The sequence below is a fragment of the Cervus elaphus genome, chromosome 24, assembly GCF_910594005.1.
Source record: "Cervus elaphus chromosome 24, mCerEla1.1, whole genome shotgun sequence".
NCBI lineage: Eukaryota > Metazoa > Chordata > Mammalia > Artiodactyla > Cervidae > Cervus > Cervus elaphus.
The window spans coordinates 54,897,732-54,919,620 of NC_057838.1; the positions used below are offsets into that span (position 1 = coordinate 54,897,732).

Sequence of the window (21,889 nt, forward strand, 5' to 3'; positions counted from 1 at the left end):
AGCTATTGTAGTTATGAAAACTAATGACAGATTGTCTATTTAGGTTGGTGAAATGAAAACAGAACTTGTCCAATTACAGCCCAAATTAGAGGAAGCAAAAGTTGAAAATGCAAATATGATGCAGGTAAAGTGTCCTGAATTTTTAAAAAATTGATGACAAAAGACAATTGAAATACATAAATTCAGCTTTGATAATAAGCCTTAAGTCATTTATGACAAGATCTTTGGGACGTTACTCTTTTCAGTTGATTCACTGGGTTCCTTGTGGGTTCTGTTGTTTTTGAAGAAAGATAAGAAGCCCCTCACTAAAATAGATCACATATATTTACATTTCTCCTCATTTTATCCTTCAAAATTATGTTTGGTGTCCTAGTTTTCAAATATTCTTTTGTCTCTAGGATAGAGAAAACAATAGGATGTTTAAGCAAATGTCTTTATTTTTTTTTTCTCTTTTGCTTAGATTATCGAGATAGAATCTGCACAAGTGGAAGCAAAAAGAAAGTTTGTGAAATTTGATGAAGAGGTAGCCAGTGGAAAAGCTGAGGAAGCCCAAGCTCTGAAGAATGAATGTGAAAGTGATCTAGCTGAGGCGATTCCAGCCTTGGAAGCAGCCCTGTCTGCACTGGATACACTAAAGGCAAGTGTTGGAATGAGCTTGTGTTTTATCAGCAACTGTAACTGTATAACAGAGACTTGGTTAATTCCGTGTAGTTCATTTTCAGTGGGTGCTATTATATAGTTATCGTCCAGTCAAATTAAATTTGACTCTTAACAATTCCTCTTTGATATATTGTTATCTTATGCTTTTGCTTTTCGTATATTTATTTATAATTTTCATTCAGGATATTCCAGTGGAAATGGAACAATCTCCAAGAGGCCAAAGTGGTTCTGTACATGAGCCAGGAGGCACTTGTTAAATAGAATATGGAGTCACCTCTCTGCAGCCTTCTGGTCATGCATGTACAGAAAAACCTAAAGATCATTCCCAATGTAGATGTGGGTTGCACCTGTCTGCATTAGACTGTTGCATATTTCTCTTTACAGGGTCCTTAGGCAAAACCAGAATAATGTTACCAAACAGATCAGAGAGATGAGCTTCTATTAGCTAGGGAGACCCAGTGTAGTATGGGAGTTCAGGAGATCCAGTCCCCACTCTACTCCTTTTTTCCTAATCAGTGCCCTAACTTTCATGTAAAATACCTGACAAAATGATAAGCTCAACCTGTCAGTAGTTCAGTATCTTGCAGAATCACTGAAGTGATCTGATGGTAGAACCTAATGACCTCCTGCAGCTCCAACTGTGTAGGAAACTAAGATCTATTGCTTTCTAGCAATTGCAAGGGAAGTCAGAGGATATTAGAGAGGATGGTAAATAAATAGATCTATTGTGTCTGTCATAACAATATATGCCTTTTTAGACAATAAACTTGGAATTGGAAAGTACTTCTTCTTTCATTTTTGGTGGGTAAAACTAATATGTAAGCAAATATGGAATTAAGCCTTTATCTTAAGATGGATTCCATGCATGGGCTTGGTATATCGTTGTATAAAAATTTTGTGTATGTGTGCAAAAATATTTTATTAGAAATGTTCTTAGTTGACATCATATTCTCATAAGGATCTGAGAACTCTCAAACACTTGAGAAATATTGATTTACTGTGCTTCAATTTTTTGTTACCTTTTTTTTATAACCACACAGAGCAAAAGACAATTATAGTTTCACATGAAAATCAGTGGTATTATTACTCTCCAACATTATAAAATAACAGTCATTATTTACAAATAGGCTGACCTAAAGGCATCCTGTTTTCTTTTGATTTAGCCAGCTGATATTACAATCGTGAAGTCAATGAAGAATCCTCCATCTGGTGTTAAACTAGTTATGGCTGCTGTTTGTGTTATGAAAGATATAAAACCAGAAAAAATTTCGGATCCTTCAGGAACTGGAGGCAAGGTAATAACTAGACACAGATTTGTATCACATTCATGAATGTACAGAACACTTTACAACAACTATTATCAAATTAAATGTCAATAGTACCCAGTCCGAGGAAGACACATTGTATATGTATTCCAGGGTAAAGTGAAGGCGGTATGCTGTGCTGTTTGGTCGCTCAATCGTGTCCGACTCTTTGCAACCCTATGAACTATAGACCTCCAGGTTCCTCTGTCCGTGGGGATTCTCCAGGCAAGAATACTGGAGTGGGTTGCCTCTCCCTCCTCCAGGGGATCTTCCCAACCCAGGGATTGAACCCAGGTCTCCCACGTTGCTGGTGGATTCTTTACCTTCTGAGCCACCACAGAAGCCCGAAGGCAGTAGAGTATCAGAGAAATGTAGTCCCGGTTGCTTCCACCTCCCTTTCTGGCTATGCAGGATTCGCCACTCTGCTGGGGTGGGGTTGAATGAACAGGGAGATAGCTGTGATTTTCTTGATAAGAGCCTCAAGAATGTGACATAGTTATACAGGTGTTGTTTCCAAGCATTCAAGAAATTCTGCTGAGGTAACTAGTACTGTGATGTCTTTAAAACTATGTGCTTGGGAGCGAGAAGGTCTGTATTCAGAAATCCTGACCCTCCTAGCAGTGTGACCCTGGGGAAGATGCTTAACCTCTGTGGAACTCTGTAAAAGGGGCATTGTCATAGTACTTTCCTCACAAAGTTAACGTGAGGATTGGATTAGTTACTACATACCAAGCTCTTAATGTATAAGGCCTTTCACACAGTAAGCTGTCTGTGATAATAAATGCTGCACATTTATTAGTAAACGTTAGCTGTTATTATTACAATTGTTATTCAAAGGTATATCCCTTAAAAAGAAAGGCATAACATCTACCCTGAACTAAATTTATAGACTTATTTTCTTTTCAGGGTGTTTTTCTTTTCAAGTTTTTACAATACCTAGGTTTGAATCCCTGAATTGGAGAATTGGGATTTTTGTGGGGGGCCTATTCTGTCCTCCATTGAGATAATAAAGATTAAAAAATAGGCTCTTACCTTATCAAGTTATTCTCATACGCACACACACACATACACACACACACACCCACACACACCCCTATCAAGCTTCTGAAATTAAGAAGAAGAATGTTCAGCTAGTTATTTAACGTTTTTTATTTTATGAACATGAGCACCGTGCTCTTTATCTTATAACTGAGTGAGCAGTGTGTAATCTTTGTCTTACCGCTTTCTTTTCTGTATTCCACTTGGGAAAATCTAGGTAGGTGAGGGGATTTTCTGTAAGAAAAATGTTTACTACCTGTCCTAGTCCGTTTGGGCTACTCTAACAAATTACCATAGATTGGGGTCGCTTATCAACAACAAACATTTATTTCTCACACTTCTAGAGGCTGGTAACTCCAAAATCAAGCCTGCAGTAGGTTCAGTGTCAGGTGAGGGTCCAAGTTGTGGTTTATAGAGTACTGTCTGCTTGTGGTGTTGTCACATGGTGGAATAGGAGGGAGCTCCCTGCCCTCTATTTTGTAAGGGGACTGATTACATCCGTGACTTAATCACATTCCTAAGACCCCACCTCCAAGTACTATTATACTGGGAAGTAGGTTTTAGCATAGGAATCTGGGGAGAGGACACAGACTTTCAGTTTATAGCACTACCTTTGTGATTTGAAAGTCAAGTTAAGATTACTTTGGCTATTCGAGGTTTTTTGTATTTCCATACAAATTGTGAAATTCTGTGGAGATTCCTTAAAAAACTGGAAATAGAACTGCCATATGACCCAGCAATCCCACTTCTGGGCATACACACGGAGGAAACCAGATCTGAAAGAGACACGTGCACCCCAATGTTCATTGCAGCACTGTTTATAATAGCCAGGACATGGAAGCAACCTAGATGCCCATCAGCAGATGAATGGATAAGGAAGCTGTGGTACATATACACCATGGAATATTACTCAGCCGTCAAAAAGAATTCATTTGAACCAGTCCTAATGAGATGGATGAAACTGGAGCCCATTATATAGAGTGAAGTAAGCCAGAAAGATAAAGAACATTACAGCATACTAACACATATATATGGAATTTAGAAAGATGGTAACGATAACCCTATATGCAAAACAGAAAAAGAGACACAGAAATACAGAACAGACTTTTGAACTCTGTGGGAGAAGGTGAGGGTGGGATGTTTCAAAAGAACAGCATGTATACTATCTATGGTGAAACAGATCACCAGCCCAGGTGGGATGCATGAGACAAGTGCTCGGGCCTGGTGCACTGGGAAGACCCAGAGGAATCGGGTGGAGAGGGAGGTGGGAGGGGGGATCGGGATGGGGAATAAGTGTAAATCTATGGCTGATTCATATCAATGTATGACAAAACCCACTGAAATGTTGTGAAGTAATTAGCCTCCAACTAATAAAAAAATTAAAAAAAAAAAAAAAAAAGAAAGTCAAGTTAAGGGAAAATAAAAGTTGAAATAATAAAAATGTTTTTTCTTAGATGAAATTTTGATAGTATTTGTACCAGCTGCTTTTCTTAAGTTTTCTAAAAAGAAGTGATCATACTTTTTTGCCTGTCAGTGTTTTTTTTTTTTTAATTAAACTTTTAAAAATTTTAGTAATTTTTTGGGCTGTGCTGGGTCTTTGTTGCTATGCACAGGTTTTCTCTAGTTGTGGTGCACAGGCTTCTCGTTGCAGTGGCTTTTCTTCTAGTGGAACAAGGGCTTTAGAGCGCAGGCTCAGTACTCGTGTCGTGGTACACAGGCCTAGTTGTTCTGTGGCATGTGGGATCCTCCCGAACCAGGGATCTAACCCCTGTCCTCTGCATTGCAAGATGGACTCTTAACCACTGGACCACCAGGGAAACCCTCAATATTTAATTTTTAATAATAAGTTCAATATATAAATTCATATGCTTATTTTAAATCTTTGTTATACTTAACATGTTCTCAGAGAGAGGAGGCTCTTCATTTCATTTCCAAGTACATGTAAGTAGATATTTTGAAAGTTCAGTGTATAGTTTCTCTGGATTAGTATACCTTAAACCTCAAGAAGAAAAGTTTTATATCAAACATTTAATGGTACATATGATGTTTCTGTAAATTTTATAGATATTAGATTATTGGGGACCTAGCAAAAAACTTCTGGGAGATATGAATTTCTTAAGAGATTTGAGAGAATATGACAAGGACAATATTCCGGTGAGTTTCATTGGATTTTTTTCTATAAATGTAATTTTGCCAAGATATATAAAATCTTTAACATTTTTCAATATTATATAAAATGTAAGCAAATAGAGTGTCAGTAGAATTAAAATAGTAAAGGAATATTTATTAATGACTATATTATGAATTCTCATAATGCATAAAACCACTCCTCTTTCAGACCATCCAAAGTTATTGAATAAATTAGCTGTTTTAGTGTATTATTGACATGAAAGAGTTCTCGAAGTGTCTTCTTATAATAGTTTATTTCTTAACAAATTGGATACACAAATTTCTGAGATAAAAAGTATATAATTTTTCATCCAAACTTCTATTTATTTATGTTTAGTTGTTCTTTTTCCTTGTTTACATACATATGTTTTCCCGAACTGCAAAGGTCTTTTAATTTTTTTAGAAGACGTATCTTGTCTACCTGTAATAAATTTGCTGCAATTATGCTTATTTTAAAAATATCTCAGAGTACTGACTTTGGTTTTTAAAGACAACATAACTGTTTTATATATTCTTTTTTAAACTATGTATGATCAATTTTTCATCTAATGATTGTGTGGTATATGTTGAAATTTTAAGATCTAAATCTTTGTTTCCCAGGTGACTATTATGCAGAAGATTCGTGGTGAATACTTAACAAACCCTGAATTTGATCCTCCTAAGGTTGCTAAAGCTTCCTCTGCAGCTGAGGGTCTGTGTAAGTGGATCATGGCTATGGAAGTGTATGACAGAGTTGCAAAGGTATTTTGCGGATCAGCACATCCATTTTCTATTGAAATATTCCCATAAACTAAAATCTATGCCTTTGAAATGGAGAAGGAAATGGCAACCTGCTCCTCTCCTTTCCTGGAGAATCCCATGGGCAGAGGAGCCTGGCAGACTACTGTCCATGGGGTCACAAGAGTCGGACACAACATAGAGACTAAACCAACCAATGCCTTTGAAAACTCTAAGGTTAGCTTCTGTTGAGTTCAGCCTAACTCATTTCCCCTCATATTTAATAAAAAGGTTTATGAAAAAAAAAAAAAAGGTTTATGATTTTAAATGGATTATTTTTTTTAATCTGTCATTTTAGGATTGAAGTTCTTTCTTCAGTTGTAAAAAAAAGGGGTGTTTTGAATTCATTGTATTAATGAATATTTGGTGAAAAAAGGAACATTGAAATAAATTTTTTCATAGTAAAAGATCTATGCCCTTATTTACTAGTTCAGAAGTTTCTAAAAGTGATCCCACAGAGAATTTGTCCTGCTCCAGCATAATCAGTTCAGTTCACTCACTCAGTCGTGTCCGACTCTTTGCCACCCCGTGGACAGCATAATCAGACGTTAGTTGAGTGTCTAGTGGATGAAGAGAATGCTTACATGTGACATAACCAGTTGAGACCAGTATACAGGAGAGCAGGGAGATAACAGAACTGGCCAGACTGACCTATAGTTACAGGGACCTGGGGCAAAAGAGCATTAAGTTTTATGGGGAGGCAGCAGAAGCAAAGAAAAATCCAAAACATCAAAGGCCAAGTGGCAGATGAAAATCTTAATGCAGAGGTCAGAAGTAAGAAATTCCAGTAGGGTTAAGACGAGAAGCATGGACTCAAGCAGTGGTAGGGAGTTTTTTTGGAGTACTCCCTGGGGCCAAATTACAGGAGAGCAGAGAATGGTTAACAGCATTTTGCATGGGGTGGGAGAAAGCTTCAAGAGAGAGGGGACATATGTATACCTATGGCTGATTCATATTGATATATGGCAGAAACCAATATTATAAAACAATTATCCTTCAATTAAAAATAAATAAATAAAAAAAAAGAGCACTTTGCAGATTTGACTAGCAAAGGACCAAGGAAGCACTGGCCTTGCCTTCTGTAACTTGCAAAATTCTACTAAGGGGAGCAGAAAATATAAATAAAAATGCCCATGGAAATACATGATATTATGTGTTTAGAAAAACCTTAGAGTATAGAATGAGTAATCAGGCTGTAACAATTGAAAAGATATTCCTAATGAGGCATACATGCTTGTAGAGAGGTATGGACTTTGTTCATTTCAGAGGAGTAGACCAGTATACCCCTGTTAAAGAAATAAAATGAATTCTATCTGAATGTTCTTCCATTTGAACATCTTGTCCCTCCCCATAGTAATCCCAGCAGGTCTGCAAGCTGTCAACTCAGCCTGTTTCTGCATGTCCCACAAGACATGTGGAATATTCTGGATTCTTTCTATAAAGCAGAGAATCTAAGGTATTCAGGTTCTTTTCTGACTTCCCACCCTGTACCTCCACACTATTTTAATTCCAATGCTCCTGCCTCGTGTTGTTATGCAAAGGTTGAAGGGAGATATCCAGTAAGCTCTTCTCTAAAGTCCAAAGTAGGAACAAGAGCTTCCTAATTTTTATTTAACACATTCTCCCTTCAGGATTTCTGCCCCGAGGAGAGAAAGCAGGTCAATCGTATCTGATTCTTTGCTTCAGTCTTCCTCTTAGCCTTCAGCTCACTCATGGCAATGTGTCAGTAGACTTAGGTCTCCCTTCTTTCAAATGGACATATACTGTCTATTTGAAACATATTATAGTACACTCTAACCAAGTTTGCCATACCCCATTCTTCATATACTGCTGAGCATAATAAAATAAAAACTTTAGAAAATTGTTTTTCTCTCAACAAAGCATCAGTTTTCACAATTTGTTGAGGGAAATTCAATTTTGGTAGTGAAGCTAAATACCAAGTCTTTATTTCTCTATGTATTACTGCTACTGTCTTAATCTCCTCAAGGCAAATGTAATCCTCAGCTGACTGGGAAAGAAATCAAAACCTTAGAAATGCCAAAAAAAAAAAAAGCAGCACATTCTTGTATTGTTAAGCATTTGTCATTTCTGTTACATGTTTTTCTGTTTTGGGACAGTTCAAAGGCAACTCCTGATTGTATTGAGATATTTTGCTACATATCATGCTGTTTTACTACATATTGTGAAAAATTATTAGAGTAACTTGCCTATTTTATAGATGAAGTTTGCTGGTCCAGGATGATTTTATATATTTTATAAGATATAGAAATGTATTTTACTTTATTTGCATATGAAAATATAAGATTTAAGGCATTTTAAATTTACATGATTTATTTTTATAAGTAATAAGTGTATTTCTAATCATAAATAAACGTTTAAAATTCATGATATCTAGAAAGGATTATATTGATTGTCAGTGTTACATAGTACATGTTAATAGCTGCGTGTACTGTTCCCAAACAGGTAGTGGCTCCTAAGAAAGCCCGCTTAACAGAAGCTCAGAAGTCCTTAGCTGAGACGATGGAGCTTTTGAATCAGAAGAGAGCAGAACTAGCAGAAGTAGAACATCATTTGGAAAATTTAGAAAGAGTATTTCTTGAGAAAACTGAGGAAAAAGCTCGTTTAGAAGACCAGGTGGAACTTTGTGCTAAGAAACTTGAAAGAGCCTCCAAACTAATTGGAGGGCTAGGTGGAGAAAAATCGAGGTCAGATTTCTACTCATTTTAACAATGATTTAAAATGTCCGGCTTGAATATGCAACTCTCTTTGGGTATTTATTATGATTGCCATGCCATGCCATGCCCAGTCGCTCCAGTCGTATCCAACTCTTTGTGACCTCATGGACTGTAGCCTGCCAGGCTTCTCTGTCCATGGGATTTTTCAACCAAGAATATTGGAGTGAGTTGTTTATTTTGATTACTGATTTTTAAATGGCTGGTTGAGAATGTGGGACTTTCTGTAAAGCACCTGGCTAGGCTTCTCCTAACAGAATTTCAGTGTCAAGGATAGTGTTTGCAACTTGCTTTCAAATGTTAAAAGAGAGAGAGAAAGAGGCAAATAAGGCCAGAGATAAGTTTTAATCTTAGTGGTGAGTATGTGGATGATCATTGTGCAGTTCTTTCCAATTTTATGTTCAAATGTTTTGTAATAAAGTGTTTGGAAGGGAGTAGTGAATATATGGTTCATTTTGTTAAATTTATTTTAAATAACTGACTTGATATAACAAAGCCAGTTAGCTTTATTCTAATCTCTTTCTACTACTCAGCCAACTATCATAGCTATTAATTGAATTTGTTGAATGAATAGCATGATAAAGTAGCATACTTTTGACAATACTTCATAGTGCAAATTAGATGGTTTTGAAATGAAGTTTTTTTGGTAAAAGTTTCATTAAATGGAAAAAGATACCAACCTTAGCTATAGTATGCCAACTGCTATACAACTTAAATGTAGTTTTTGGTAATGAATTACAAATGTCCCTTTGTTTTTCAGAAACGAATAGCAGGGCCACTAGGCCAAATCATCCTGAATAAAATTATTAGACAAAATTCTGGTGATTTTTTTTTTTTGTTTCTGTTTTCCTATCCTGAAGGAACAAGTCCTATAAGAAATGCATAATATTCTAATAATGAAAAGTGAATTATTGTTTGTAAAACATAAATGTATATTATAGCATATTAGAGCTAGAAGGGACCTAACCTCCTCATTTTATAAAGAAGCAAGTGCCCAACTTTTCATGGCATTTTGTTATAGAATTTGGACTAGAAACCCCTGGCCATTTCATTACTGTCTTTAATCATTCTCTTTGGTGAGGCTGTTTTGCCTTTGATTGGTTTCCCAGATGGTCTCAGGCTGCAGATGACCTTCAGATAGTATATGAAAATCTGACTGGTGATGTCTTAGTATCAGCAGGAGTGATAGCCTACCTTGGTGCTTTCACTTCTGGCTTTCGACAGACATGTACAGAGGACTGGAGCACGCTGTGCAAGGTAATGGTTTTATATTTTCTTAAGAGTTTCTTTTTAGAACATTTAAAGTATATGTTGGGGTATTTGGGGGGAAAGGATGATAATAAAAATAGAGAAAAAAAGAAATGACTGAAAATATGAAGTTTTTTTTCTTCTTATTTGATCAGTAAAATATTTCCATAGTCTAACTTTTCATTCAGTTTTTTCAGTTCTTTAAAATTATTAAATACTGTCTAACAACATATATTAATTAAAAATATTTTAATCAACAAGATAAGAGAAAATGTCAAAAATAAATCTGTGTATTTCTAACAGGAGAAAAAAATCCCGTGTTCAGAGGAGTTCTCACTGAGTAAGACCTTGGGTGATCCAGTAAAAATCAGAGCCTGGAATATTGCTGGATTGCCTACAGATACTTTCTCTGTAGACAATGGAGTGATTGTTAACAACTCCAGGCGCTGGTAAGGAAGATTAAGTGTTTATTTTTCAATTATTTTATTTGCAACTTTTTGAACATAGAGAAAAGTTGAAAGGATTTCAGAGTAAGCACCCATATAGCTACTACCGCCTAGATCTTGCAGTTAACATTTCATTATTCTTGTCCATCCCTCTATCCATCCATCAACTCATCCTTTTTTATGTATTTCTACATATGTTGCAGACATGGATGTACTTCCTCCCAAATACTTCAGCATGCATATCATTAAGTAAAGTTCAATATTTTTTTTCTAGGTAAAATTTACATACAATGAAATATATAAAATTTAATACAAATATACAAAAATACACAAACCTGTGAGTTCTAACAAAAGTATGCACTTGTGCAAGGGTTTGAGTCAGGGTATAACACAGTCTTTTTTGTCCCATCCCAGTAAATTCCCTCCTTCACCCCGTAGGAAATTATTATTATTCTGATTATTTTCCATCACAGGTTAGTTTTGCCTATTCTAGAACTTCATATAAATGGAATCATACTGTATGCCCTCTTTTGTGTAAGGCTTTTTCCACAGAACATAATCTTACTAATTTTTGTTGCTGAGTATTATTCAGTTACATGACTTTATAATTGTTTATGTATTTTCCTGTTGATGGACACTTGGGCTGTTTCCAGTTCTTAGCTATTCAGTGTATTGATTTTAGCTAGGTATTTCTACTCATTTTCATGATACTGTAACAATAATTTATGCAATTTCATGTAAATCTTTTATAGCTGCTATCATAGTGGGATAACTGTATGAGCTTTGCAGATGGTTTTTATTATCTTTTTATTTATATCACTTTTGGAAACTTGGGAAATTATTCTCATCTGAGAGATATTTTCCTGTAAATAGTTATCTAGTCATATTGCCATCTAATATAAAAGTCTTTTCTTGACCTTATGCCAAACAAACTATGATGGATAATATTGAGTTCTTATATTCATGAGATACTATTTTAAATGCCTTATATCCTCACAAATTCCTATGAGTTAGTTCTTATTATTATTATTCCATTTTATAAATGAGACAGCTGAGGCCCAGAATAAATTAGTAATTTGAAATTTAGTGAGATAACTGAGCTAATAAGTGGTGTAATCAGAATTTGAACCCAGGCAACTTAACTTCCAAATCCTAATTCTTACTTAGTATGTTAAGTGAAATGTGGAATAGGATATCACATTTACTACCTTTAAAACTGTATTGGAAGTTTCAGTCTTCTTTTGGGATATAAGATACGGTAAAGATAGAAAGAAATCTTATATTCTGAAAGTTTGAGGTATTGTTTGTTTATATTCTTTGGAAACGTTACTTTGGAAACTTTTCATGCCATGAATCCCATAACACATTGTTACTATTTTTACTTTAGACAGTAATTATAGTAGAGTGATTAAATATAAGAAAATGTCTTTTATGTTTATTTCCTTTTTTTTCCCCATTTTAGTTTGAGTTGTTTCTTTTTTTTCGGTTGCACTGCATAGCTTGCAGTCACTCAGTTCCCCAACCATGAATTGAACCTAGGTCACAACAGTGAAACTCCAAGTCCTAACTACTGAACTTCCAGGAAATTCCCTTAGACTTATTTATTTCTTTATGTTTCTATCTGATTTCATATTTTTTCTGCCTGACAAGTATCTTTCAACATTTTCAGTGTATAGATCTATTGCAATTAATTCAGTCAGCTTTTTTATTTCTTTATTTCATCTTCATTTTGAAAGATATTTTTTGCTGGGTTTAGAATTCTGAGTTGACAGTTTTTGGATTCTTCTGGTTTTGCTGATTTTCTTTTGAAGGTGTCACTCCATTGTTTTTAGACTGCGTAGTTTCTGATAAGCCTGCTCTAATTTTAGTTCCTTTTTCTGTAACTTTTTTCCTCTGACAGCCTTCAGTTTTTTTTTTTTTTCTTTCTGTTTTTAGTTGCCTGCAGTTTGATTGTGATGTATGAGTATATTGGAATGTGTGTGTGTTCATCTTTGTAGTTCTCCTGACTGAGGTTCTTTGAGCTTCTGAGATCTACTTCATTTTATCCCTTTTCTCTTTCTGGGAAGAAAACTTACATTTGTGAGTCTTTTTGGTATGACCCAAAACTTTCAGATGCCCTTTTCTGCTTTTAACCACTCTTTTTTTTCTTTTTGAGTTTCAGATTGGATAATTTCTATAAAACTATCTTCAAGTTCATAACTGTATTAACTGTCTCCTTAGTTGTATTGCGTCTATGCAGCCCATGAAATAAATTCTATAGAGTTTACGTATTTTTTATTTCTAGTATTTCCATTTAACTCTTCCTTATAGTTCACCTCTGCTGATGGTTGTCTCTTGAGGCATGTCGTCCAGTTTTTTCACTGGCTGTTTTACATTTTAAACACAGTTATTTAAAAAACTACAAATCTAATATTTCCAATGTTTGTGTCATCTTTGAAGCTGTTCCTGTTAGTTTCTTTTGTCTCTTGAGAATGGTTTGAGTTTTTTTCCCGTGCTTATCTAAATATCTCATAATATTTGATTGAATGCAAGGTATTTTCAGTCTAACAGTAGGAACTGGGCATTATATTAACTCCTGGAAATGGGCATGCCTCTTCTTCTGTCGCTCCATTAGTACAGAGGTTTGAGTCAGTCTAACCATCAGTTGAACTAGGTTTGAATTGAGTTGCACAATTTGTTGTTACTCCGGTAAAGTTTAGGGGACCAGTGGTGTCAACTTAATCTAACCATGGGTCTATGCTGAGAATGAGGCATAGCTTTCTGGAGTGTTTTTCTCAGTGTTAAGAGTTTTACCTTCAACTTTCAACTGTTCTGAATGCCCATGACACAGACAGGGTCTCTTTCTATTTTTGTTGTTCCCCTAAGGGTAGATCGCTTTTGCTCAGTACTCCATGTTAGGCTGTTTTGGGGGCAAAGTGAGAGTTGTCTGTTACTCTGATTTCCTAGTCTTACGAAGGCACTGTGCATATTGGGCCTTCAGTGTAGGATATTTTCAGCCTGCTGGCCCTCCTCCCTGTGACAGCTTAGTTTGCATTCTGCCTTGGCTGATCTTGAACAGGAGTTTCACACCCCCTCCTAGAGTTAAGGGATTTCTGCTTAGTGAAGGTTGGTAAAGGTATGTTTTAGCCAAAGACATTTTTCTACCTCTCCTCCAAGGGTTGAGTTTTTCTTTTGCTCTTGCCGCAGCTACAATGTATATTTTATCCTTACTTCTTCCAGGATTCATACCAGTGTTATTGGCTCAATATATGTAAGTTTCCCAGCTGGAATTTCCTGTATCATGTACATAGTATAAACTTGCCCCTTGAACCTGCATAAACTATTGACCCATGGTTATGGGTTCTCAGAGAACTTTTTCCAAGCTGAAGATGAGACAAGAATCAGAACACTTCTTTCTTGTCTCCTTATGAATAGAGTTGGATTTTTTTCTATGATTCACGAAGACTTCTGTGGGTTTAAGCTTAATACAGGGATTTCAGTTTTACTTTCCTGCTACATATGGGTTCAAGGAGCCCTTGTTATTAGTACTGACACTCTCCCCAGGGCTAGCTGTCATTTCAGCTCACACATACAAAGATATTTTCCTGGCACCTGTGTTTTTCTGTCCTTATGTATGTTTAGTTCAAATGTATGTCACCTATGTATTTTTGAAATGTCATATTTTATCTACCAGTACTTGGTAGCAGAAGGAATTCTATTGGTTACTTAGCTACTCATGCTGCTGGAACTATAGTTGATTATTAATTCTTCTTGTGCTTGCTCATAATTTCTAAAGGTTTGTCTGTTTATAATATTACACAGTGGTTGAGGGTAGTGTAGACTCTGCTATCAGGATATCTGGAGTCAAATATTTCTCTCTCATTTTCTCTCTTGAAATGAGAGTAAATAGTGCCCCGTCTGTAAATGGGGATAAATAGTAGCTCCAAACTCATTGTAAATTTTAAGAAAGTGCTTGAGAAAGAAAGTGAAGTTGTTCTGTCATGTCCAACTCTTTGCGACCCCATGGACTGTAGGTCCATGGAATTTTCCAGGCAAGAGTACTGGAGTAGGTTGCCATTTCCTACTCCAAGGGATCTTCCTGACCCAGGGATCGAACCCAGGTCTTCCACGTTGCAGGCAGACACTTAACCATCTGAGCCACCAGGGAAGCCCAAGAAAGTGCTTAGCACGTGATAAGTGCTCAGTAACTGTTAGTTTTTAAAAATAATTATTTTCTTCAAATACCTCATTTTAATATCTATATCTCAAATTCTGACTTTGCTTACTTTTTAACCACAATGAAAATGCTTACTGTTTCTTCTTTGTTATTGTTTATTAGTAAAAAACTGGCTACTTAACAGCAAAGCTATGTTTTCCCCAAAATTACTACCGCTGTTAGAAGCATACATCAGTAATGATTTTTTCTTTAGACTGCCCTGCTTTTGGATCTCAAACGTAGTTGAGTATTACTCTCATACCTACAGTCAGGTACACATGGGATACAAAACCCTGCATGGCCTTATTTTTCAGATAGACACACAACTCAGTTTTCCGATTGTATTTGTAATACTCACATAAAATTGTATTAAGTAGGAGTTGGATTTCTTTTAGAAAACCAAGATCTCCAATTATTGCATTACTGAGAACATTGATTGATCTAGGTATTACCAAGATAAGCATTCAGTTAGTTGAATTCAGTCACTCAGTCACGTCCGACTCTTTGCGACCCCATGGACTGCAGCACACCAGGCCTCTCTGTCCATCACCAACTCCCAGAGTCCACTCAAACTCATGTCCTTTGATTTGAACATAAGCATTAAAAAAACTTAATTTACAGAAATTATTACTTTTTGTAGGGGAATGAACAAATACCATATTTTTTCCAATAATAAAGTTATGTCAATGTATGGCAAAAATCACTGCAATATTGTAAAGTAATTAGCCTAATTTTTAAAAAATAAATAAAAAATAAAATTAAAAATTAAAAAAAAAAGGAGGGGAAAAAATGTCCCTTTAAACAGGACTCTGAAAGGTACTAAAAGCATCTAGTCTAACTACTAGCAACTTTTAAACAATTGTGTGCAAAATAACTTTCTCATTTCCAGAATACTTTTCATCTGTTTGCTGTGATAGCAAAGTAAATTTTAACTGGTATCTGGACTTCTTGTGTTTTCTATAGGATTTCAGCACAATTTGAGTGGAGAAAGAAATCAACCATACAGCTGTTGTTGAATTGTTTTGTCTTTTGGAAAGGAAAGAAAAGAAAAGAAAAGAGTTATCTGGGATTAGTTGATTAAAGAGCTTATTTTTAGGCTGAGGGAAAGGGGATTTTTATCCCTAGAAACTGTTGAAATAAAAGAAGAATGTCTGGGAAAGCCAACGTAATATGAAGTGAAAATTCCCCTTTCTGTGTTAATATTTTAAAAAATATTTTAATGCATTGTACTGAATACAAAAGGAACCCAGGACAGTCAGTATCATCACTGAGGAAGAGGAAAGCACCTAATATATTGATTCTCTGAAACTGAATTGTATGTTCTTGAACACAAAGTCTTTTACCATACTTACATAGAAAAAATTTCTTAAATAGATCTCAAATATATACTAGACTAACCTTGGAAACTTAGTTTATGGTTCTACTCATAACCTAAGGAAATCCATTATAGCCCAGTAGATCTTTTATTCTAAATTCTTATCAGATACATAGGATTATTTTTCATATTATGTTAACAGATGATATGTGTTATAATTACTATGAAGACCATGTGTTAAACTGGAAAGAGCACAGCTTATACATTCATGAGATCCTACTACTGACATTAACCTAGTTTCTTAACCTTAAAACCTTGGGCAAAATACTTAATTTCTTCATTTCAAAAATAAATGAGAATGAAACTCCTTTTTCCTTTTCCTCACAGAACTTTTGTGAAGATTTATCCTGATAATGTATGTGAAACACTTTGTATAGATTGATGGTGATGTTTATTATTTAAAATATATAATTTTAGATAAATCTCAACATCTATTTAGTCCCCTCATATTTTTTCTTATTATATTTTAGGCCTTTAATGATTGATCCCCAGGGTCAAGCCAATAAGTGGATCAAAAACTCTGAGAAAGAAAATCAGCTTAGTGTTATTAAGCTATCAGATGCAGACTATATGAGAACACTGGAAAACTGTATTCAATTTGGAACTCCACTTCTATTAGAAAATGTTGGTGAAGAACTGGATCCATCATTGGAACCTTTACTACTTAGACAAACTTTTAAACAAGGTAGAAGTCAATTGGTATTAGTTGCTAGAACTGAAAGATGATTGGATTATCTTTGAGGGAAGAAAACTACTACATAATTTTAATAATAATCTTAATAATGCAGAACTTCTGTGTCATTGTTATGCATGAAAAGAAATTTGAACAAGTATCATATATTCTAAAATAAATACCTTGCCTTCCTTTGATTGCCTTAGTCACTGTTATTTGGATTGTTGTTTAGTAGAGAACATACGGAAGTTGAATCCAGCCTGAAATTCCTTTATCTTATGACCAAGGACCACACAAAGTCCATTACTACAAATAGTAATGGTTAATGTGGACCAGAGTTAACCTTAGGTAAACATTGTCCACCTTGTATATCTTTCTGCTTATAAAATTTTTTCTCTGTCAAACTCTAGTCCTTTAAGAGCTTTCAGTTCAGTTCAGTTCAGTTGCTCAGTCGTGTCCGACTCTGTGTGACCCCATGATTCGCAGCACACCAGGCCTCCCTGTCCATCACCAACTCCTGGAGTTTACTCAAACCCAAATCCATCGAGTTGGTGATGCCATCCAACCATCTCCTCCTCTGTCATCCCCTTCTCCTCCTGCCCCCAGTCCCTCATCAGGGACTTTTCCAATGAGTCAACTCTTTGCATGAGGTTGCCAAAGTACTGGAGTTTCAGCTTAAGCATCAGTCCTTCCAATGAACACCCAGGACTGATCTCCTTTAAGATGAACTGGTTGGATCTCCTTGCAGTCCAAGGGACTCTCCAGAGTCTTCTCCAACAAAGAGCTTTAGTCATATAGAAATAATTTTGGAACCATTATTGAAAATTAATAGAGGAAGTAAGATCAAAAGGAATCTTAATTTAGAAGGCTCCATAACAACCAGAAAAAATATCTTATATTACCCCAAAATTAATGATTCATGCTATATAATTGCTTACTTGCCTCTGTGTCTGTGACTTTTGCAACACTTGTATTCTATTTGAAATTACTTTATGATGTTTCACTTGTAACCTAGGATGGGTTTTAACAGAAGGGGAAGGGCTATGTAACTTTGGCTGATTTATTATGCATTTTTCTCTGAAATACAGGTGGCATTGATTGCATCAGACTTGGTGAGGTCATTATTGAGTATTCCTTTGATTTCAAGTTTTATATCACCACAAAGTTGAGAAATCCACATTATATGCCAGAGCTGGCTACAAAGGTATCTTTGCTCAATTTCATGATAACTCCAGAAGGACTTGAAGATCAATTACTTGGTATTGTTGTTGCAAAGGAGAGGTATGTATTTTCTTAGATACTTTCAGATACTCTAGAAAAGAATATTTGTAGGCCATAAAGTTGGCTTGAGGCTCAACATTCAGAAAACTAAGAGCATGGCATCTGGTCCCATCATTTCATGGCAAATAGATGGGGAGACAGTGGAAACAGTGACAGACTTTATTTTGGGGGGGTTCCAAAATCACTGCGGATGTTAACTGCAGTCATGAAATTAAAAGATGCTTGCTCCTTGGAAGAAAAGTTATGACCAACCTAGACAGCATATTAAAAAGCAGAGATATTACTTTGCCAACAAAGGTCCATCTAGTCAAAGCTATGGTTTTTCCAGTAGTCATGTATGGATGTGAGAGTTGGACTATAAAGAAAGCTGAGCACCCAGGATTTGATGCTTTTGAACTGTGGTGTTGGAGAAGACTCTTGAGAGTCCCTTGGACAGCAAGGAGATCCAACCAGTCCATCCTAAAGGAAATCATTCCTGAATATTCACTGGAAGGACATGCTGAAGCTGAAACTCCAATAATTTGGCCACCTGATGTGAAGAACTGACTCCTTGGAAAAGCCCTGATGCTGGGAAAGATTGAAGGCAGGAGGAGAAGGGGCAACAGAGGATGAGATGGCTGGATGGCATCTCTGACTCAATGGACATGAATTTTAGTAAACTCCAGGAGTTGGTGATGGACAGGGAGGCCTGGCATGCTGTAGTCCATGGGGTCGCAAAGAGTCGGACATGACTGAGCGACTGAACTGAACTGAACTGAATACTTTTGTTATGTGATTATTCCGAAACCTTGTCTAAATTTTATTGTTGCTGTTCAGTCACTAAGTTGTGTCCCACTCTTCGCGGTCCCATGAACTGCAGCACGCCAGGCTTGCCTGTCCTTCACTATCTCCTGGAGTTTGCTCAAATTCATTTCCACTGAGTCAGTGATGCTGTCTAACTAACTCATTCTCTGCTGCCCTCTTCTCCCTTGCCTTCAGTCTTTCCCAGCACCAGGGTCTTTTCTAATGAGTTGACTCTTCACATCTGGTGGCCAAAGTACTGGCGCGTTAGCTTCAGCATCAGTCCTTCCAGTGAATATTCAGGATTGATTTCCTTTAGGATGGACTGGTTTGATCTCCTTTGTCATTATAGATTAAACAAATATAGAATTCTTTAAAACAATCATTCTATAACAAATAAGTTATAAGCCAACCATGTTATATTGGGCTTTTAGTATGGGTAATAGGATTTAGGTGATGCGCTATGGCTTTTGATTTGTATCTGATTGTTTGAAACAAAAAATTTTGTTTCTTGAAATGTATGTTTTGGACAAAATCAGAAGTGTGTTCAAAGACATATACAGAACATTAATGAAATAAGAAAATACTTAGGACAAGAATGAAAAAGCAGGATATAAAACTATATATGGTAGGGATAATTTGTTTTTCAAAAGTTAATACATGATATCCATATATATGAAAAAAAGATTGAGAAAGAATACACCAGAATATTAATAGTGATAATCCTTAGAATGGTAAGATTATGGATAACTCATTATTTTCTTTATGTATTTTTCCATTACTAGCATGTGTTATTTTTTTTAAATGAGAAAAAAATATTATGATCCCTGGAAGGGCTACTAGTAAAGAATTCCTTCCTGGGATTTCCCTTCAAGTGGCTAAGACTGTAAGCTCCCAATGCAGGCCCATCGTTTATCCCTGGTCAGGGAACTAGATCTCACATGCTGCAACTAAGACCTAGCACACCCAACTAAATAACTATTTAAAAAAAAAGAATTGCTTCCTGAAGGAAATCTTTGACTCAACTTGAAGCTTAATATAACATTATCAAGTAGTCAATTAAATGAAATCAAATTATAAGTGAAAATATGTACCATGAAGTACTTTAGTTATTTTCAGTATTTATCCCACTTGCATAATATCTAAGACAGAACCATGTCATAACATATTCTATAACATGAACTATGTTGTTTGAAGTTTCATACCGTCTTTGTTAAGGTATTAAGTGCCAGTTCTGTCTTTTACTTTGAGCCAGTATGATGAGTCATCTTTTGGATGATGAGTCATCTTTTGTATTATCTTTTTTATGATGAGTCATCTTTTCTGTGTCTGCTATTGTAGAAGAGATGTTGAAAATGAGACTGAATATGATTAAGCCAAAGAATAGAAGTTTCATATTCTTAGTGTCTTTCCAGCTCTTATTCTCACACAATGAGCTAAGCCATAAGGATAAACCTAACATGTTTTTAGACTTAACATAGTGTATATTATTGCTGCATTTTACATATTTCTAATTAATGCTTTTTTTGGCTTGAATTTCTCAAATTATCATTTTCATGGAAATATTTTTTCCTTAAGATAAAGAGGTTAATCATCTTAATTTGTGTTATGTGTCTGCAAAATTGTTATATTTAAATGCCTACAAAATTGTGATGTCTAATCTTTACATAAAATACAACACATTTAGGTGAGATGTTTTCATCTTTTTAGACCGGAGTTAGAAGAGGAACGAAATGCTCTGATTCTGCAGTCTGCAGCTAATAAGAAACAGCTGAAAGATATAGAGAAAAAAATTTTAGAAACATTATCATCTTCAGAAGGAAACATTTTAGAGGATGAAAGTGCGATTAAAATCTTAGACTCTGCTAAATTGATGTCCAACGAGATAACCAAGAAACAACAGGTAAAAAAAGAATCCTAGAAAATTTTTTGATTCTTTGGAGTCCAGTTTGCTCCCACTTCCTCTGTAAAGTGCTGTAGTAGGCTTATGGGAAGAGGAAAATAATTCATAAAACACCACAGCACATAAACTAGTTTTAAAGAGAATATCTCTTAGTGTTGAATCATTCAAAACCTGTTTTTTCATCTATGTGGTACCTATAAATAGAAGAAATAAATTTGGAGTGAAAAAAAGTTTTAGTATAATTTCTGTTGTTCCATATGTAGGGTAAGCGAGTCAGGTTCATTCAAGTTTTGATTGACTCCTCACCTAAAACTTCCGTTTGAGAACTTGACTTGCCTCTGTTTCTGGTTGGAACTTAAGATGTATGAGGTCTGCTGGAAGATTTTTGATTACAGTTTCGATTTCCTTGCTTGTGATGTGTGATAGATTCAATGCAATCCCTATCAAGATACCAACGGTATTTTTCACAGAACTAGACCAAAGAATTTCACAATTTGTATGGAAATACAAAAAACCTCGAATAGCCAAAGTAATCTTGAGAAAGAAGAATGGAACTGGAGGAATCAACCTGCCTGACTTCAGACTCTACTACAAAGCCACAGTCATCAAGACAGTATGGTACTGGCACAAAGACAGAAATATAGATCAATGGAACAGAATAGAAAGCCCAGAGATAAATCCACGGACCTATGGACACCTTATCTTTGACAAAGGAGGCAAGGATATACAATGGAAAAAAGACAACCTCTTTAACAAGTGGTGCTGGGAAAGCTGGTCAACCACTTGTAAAAGAATGAAACTAGAACACTTTCTAACACCATACACAAAAATAAACTCAAAATGGATTAAAGATCTAAATGTAAGACCAGAAACTATAAAACTCCTAGAGGAGAACATAGGCAAAACACTCTCCGACATAAATCACAGCAAGATCCTCTATGACCCACCTCCCAGAATATTGGAAATAAAAGCAAAACTAAACAAATGGGACCTAATGAAACTTAAAAGCTTTTGCACTACAAAGGAAACTATAAGCAAGGTGAAAAGACAGCCCTCAGATTGGGAGAAAATAATAGCAAATGAAGAAACAGACAAAGGATTAATCTCAAAAATATACAAGCAACTCCTGCAGCTCAATTCCAGAAAAATAAATGACCCAATCAAAAAATGGGCCAAAGAACTAAACAGACATTTCTCCAAAGAAGACATACAGATGGCTAACAAACACATGAAAAGGTGCTCAACATCACTCATTATTAGAGAAATGCAAATCAAAACCACAATGAGGTACCATTACTCGCCAATCAG

At 35.6% G+C, this 21,889-nt stretch overlaps 1 protein-coding gene across 1 annotated transcript in view; it reads left to right on the forward strand.

The window, feature by feature from the left end:
* The window catches only part of DNAH12 (dynein axonemal heavy chain 12), a 178,720-nt gene that overhangs the window by 120,261 nt on the left and 36,570 nt on the right, over window positions 1–21,889 (forward strand). The window contains exons 48-58 of the mRNA XM_043886738.1: window positions 44–124; window positions 461–637; window positions 1,824–1,955; window positions 5,067–5,156; window positions 5,772–5,912; window positions 8,412–8,653; window positions 9,790–9,937; window positions 10,232–10,377; window positions 16,415–16,629; window positions 17,706–17,898; window positions 20,389–20,581. Of these exons, the coding sequence (XP_043742673.1) occupies window positions 44–124; window positions 461–637; window positions 1,824–1,955; window positions 5,067–5,156; window positions 5,772–5,912; window positions 8,412–8,653; window positions 9,790–9,937; window positions 10,232–10,377; window positions 16,415–16,629; window positions 17,706–17,898; window positions 20,389–20,581 (1,758 nt within the window). The remainder of the gene's footprint in view (window positions 1–43; window positions 125–460; window positions 638–1,823; window positions 1,956–5,066; window positions 5,157–5,771; window positions 5,913–8,411; window positions 8,654–9,789; window positions 9,938–10,231; window positions 10,378–16,414; window positions 16,630–17,705; window positions 17,899–20,388; window positions 20,582–21,889) is intronic.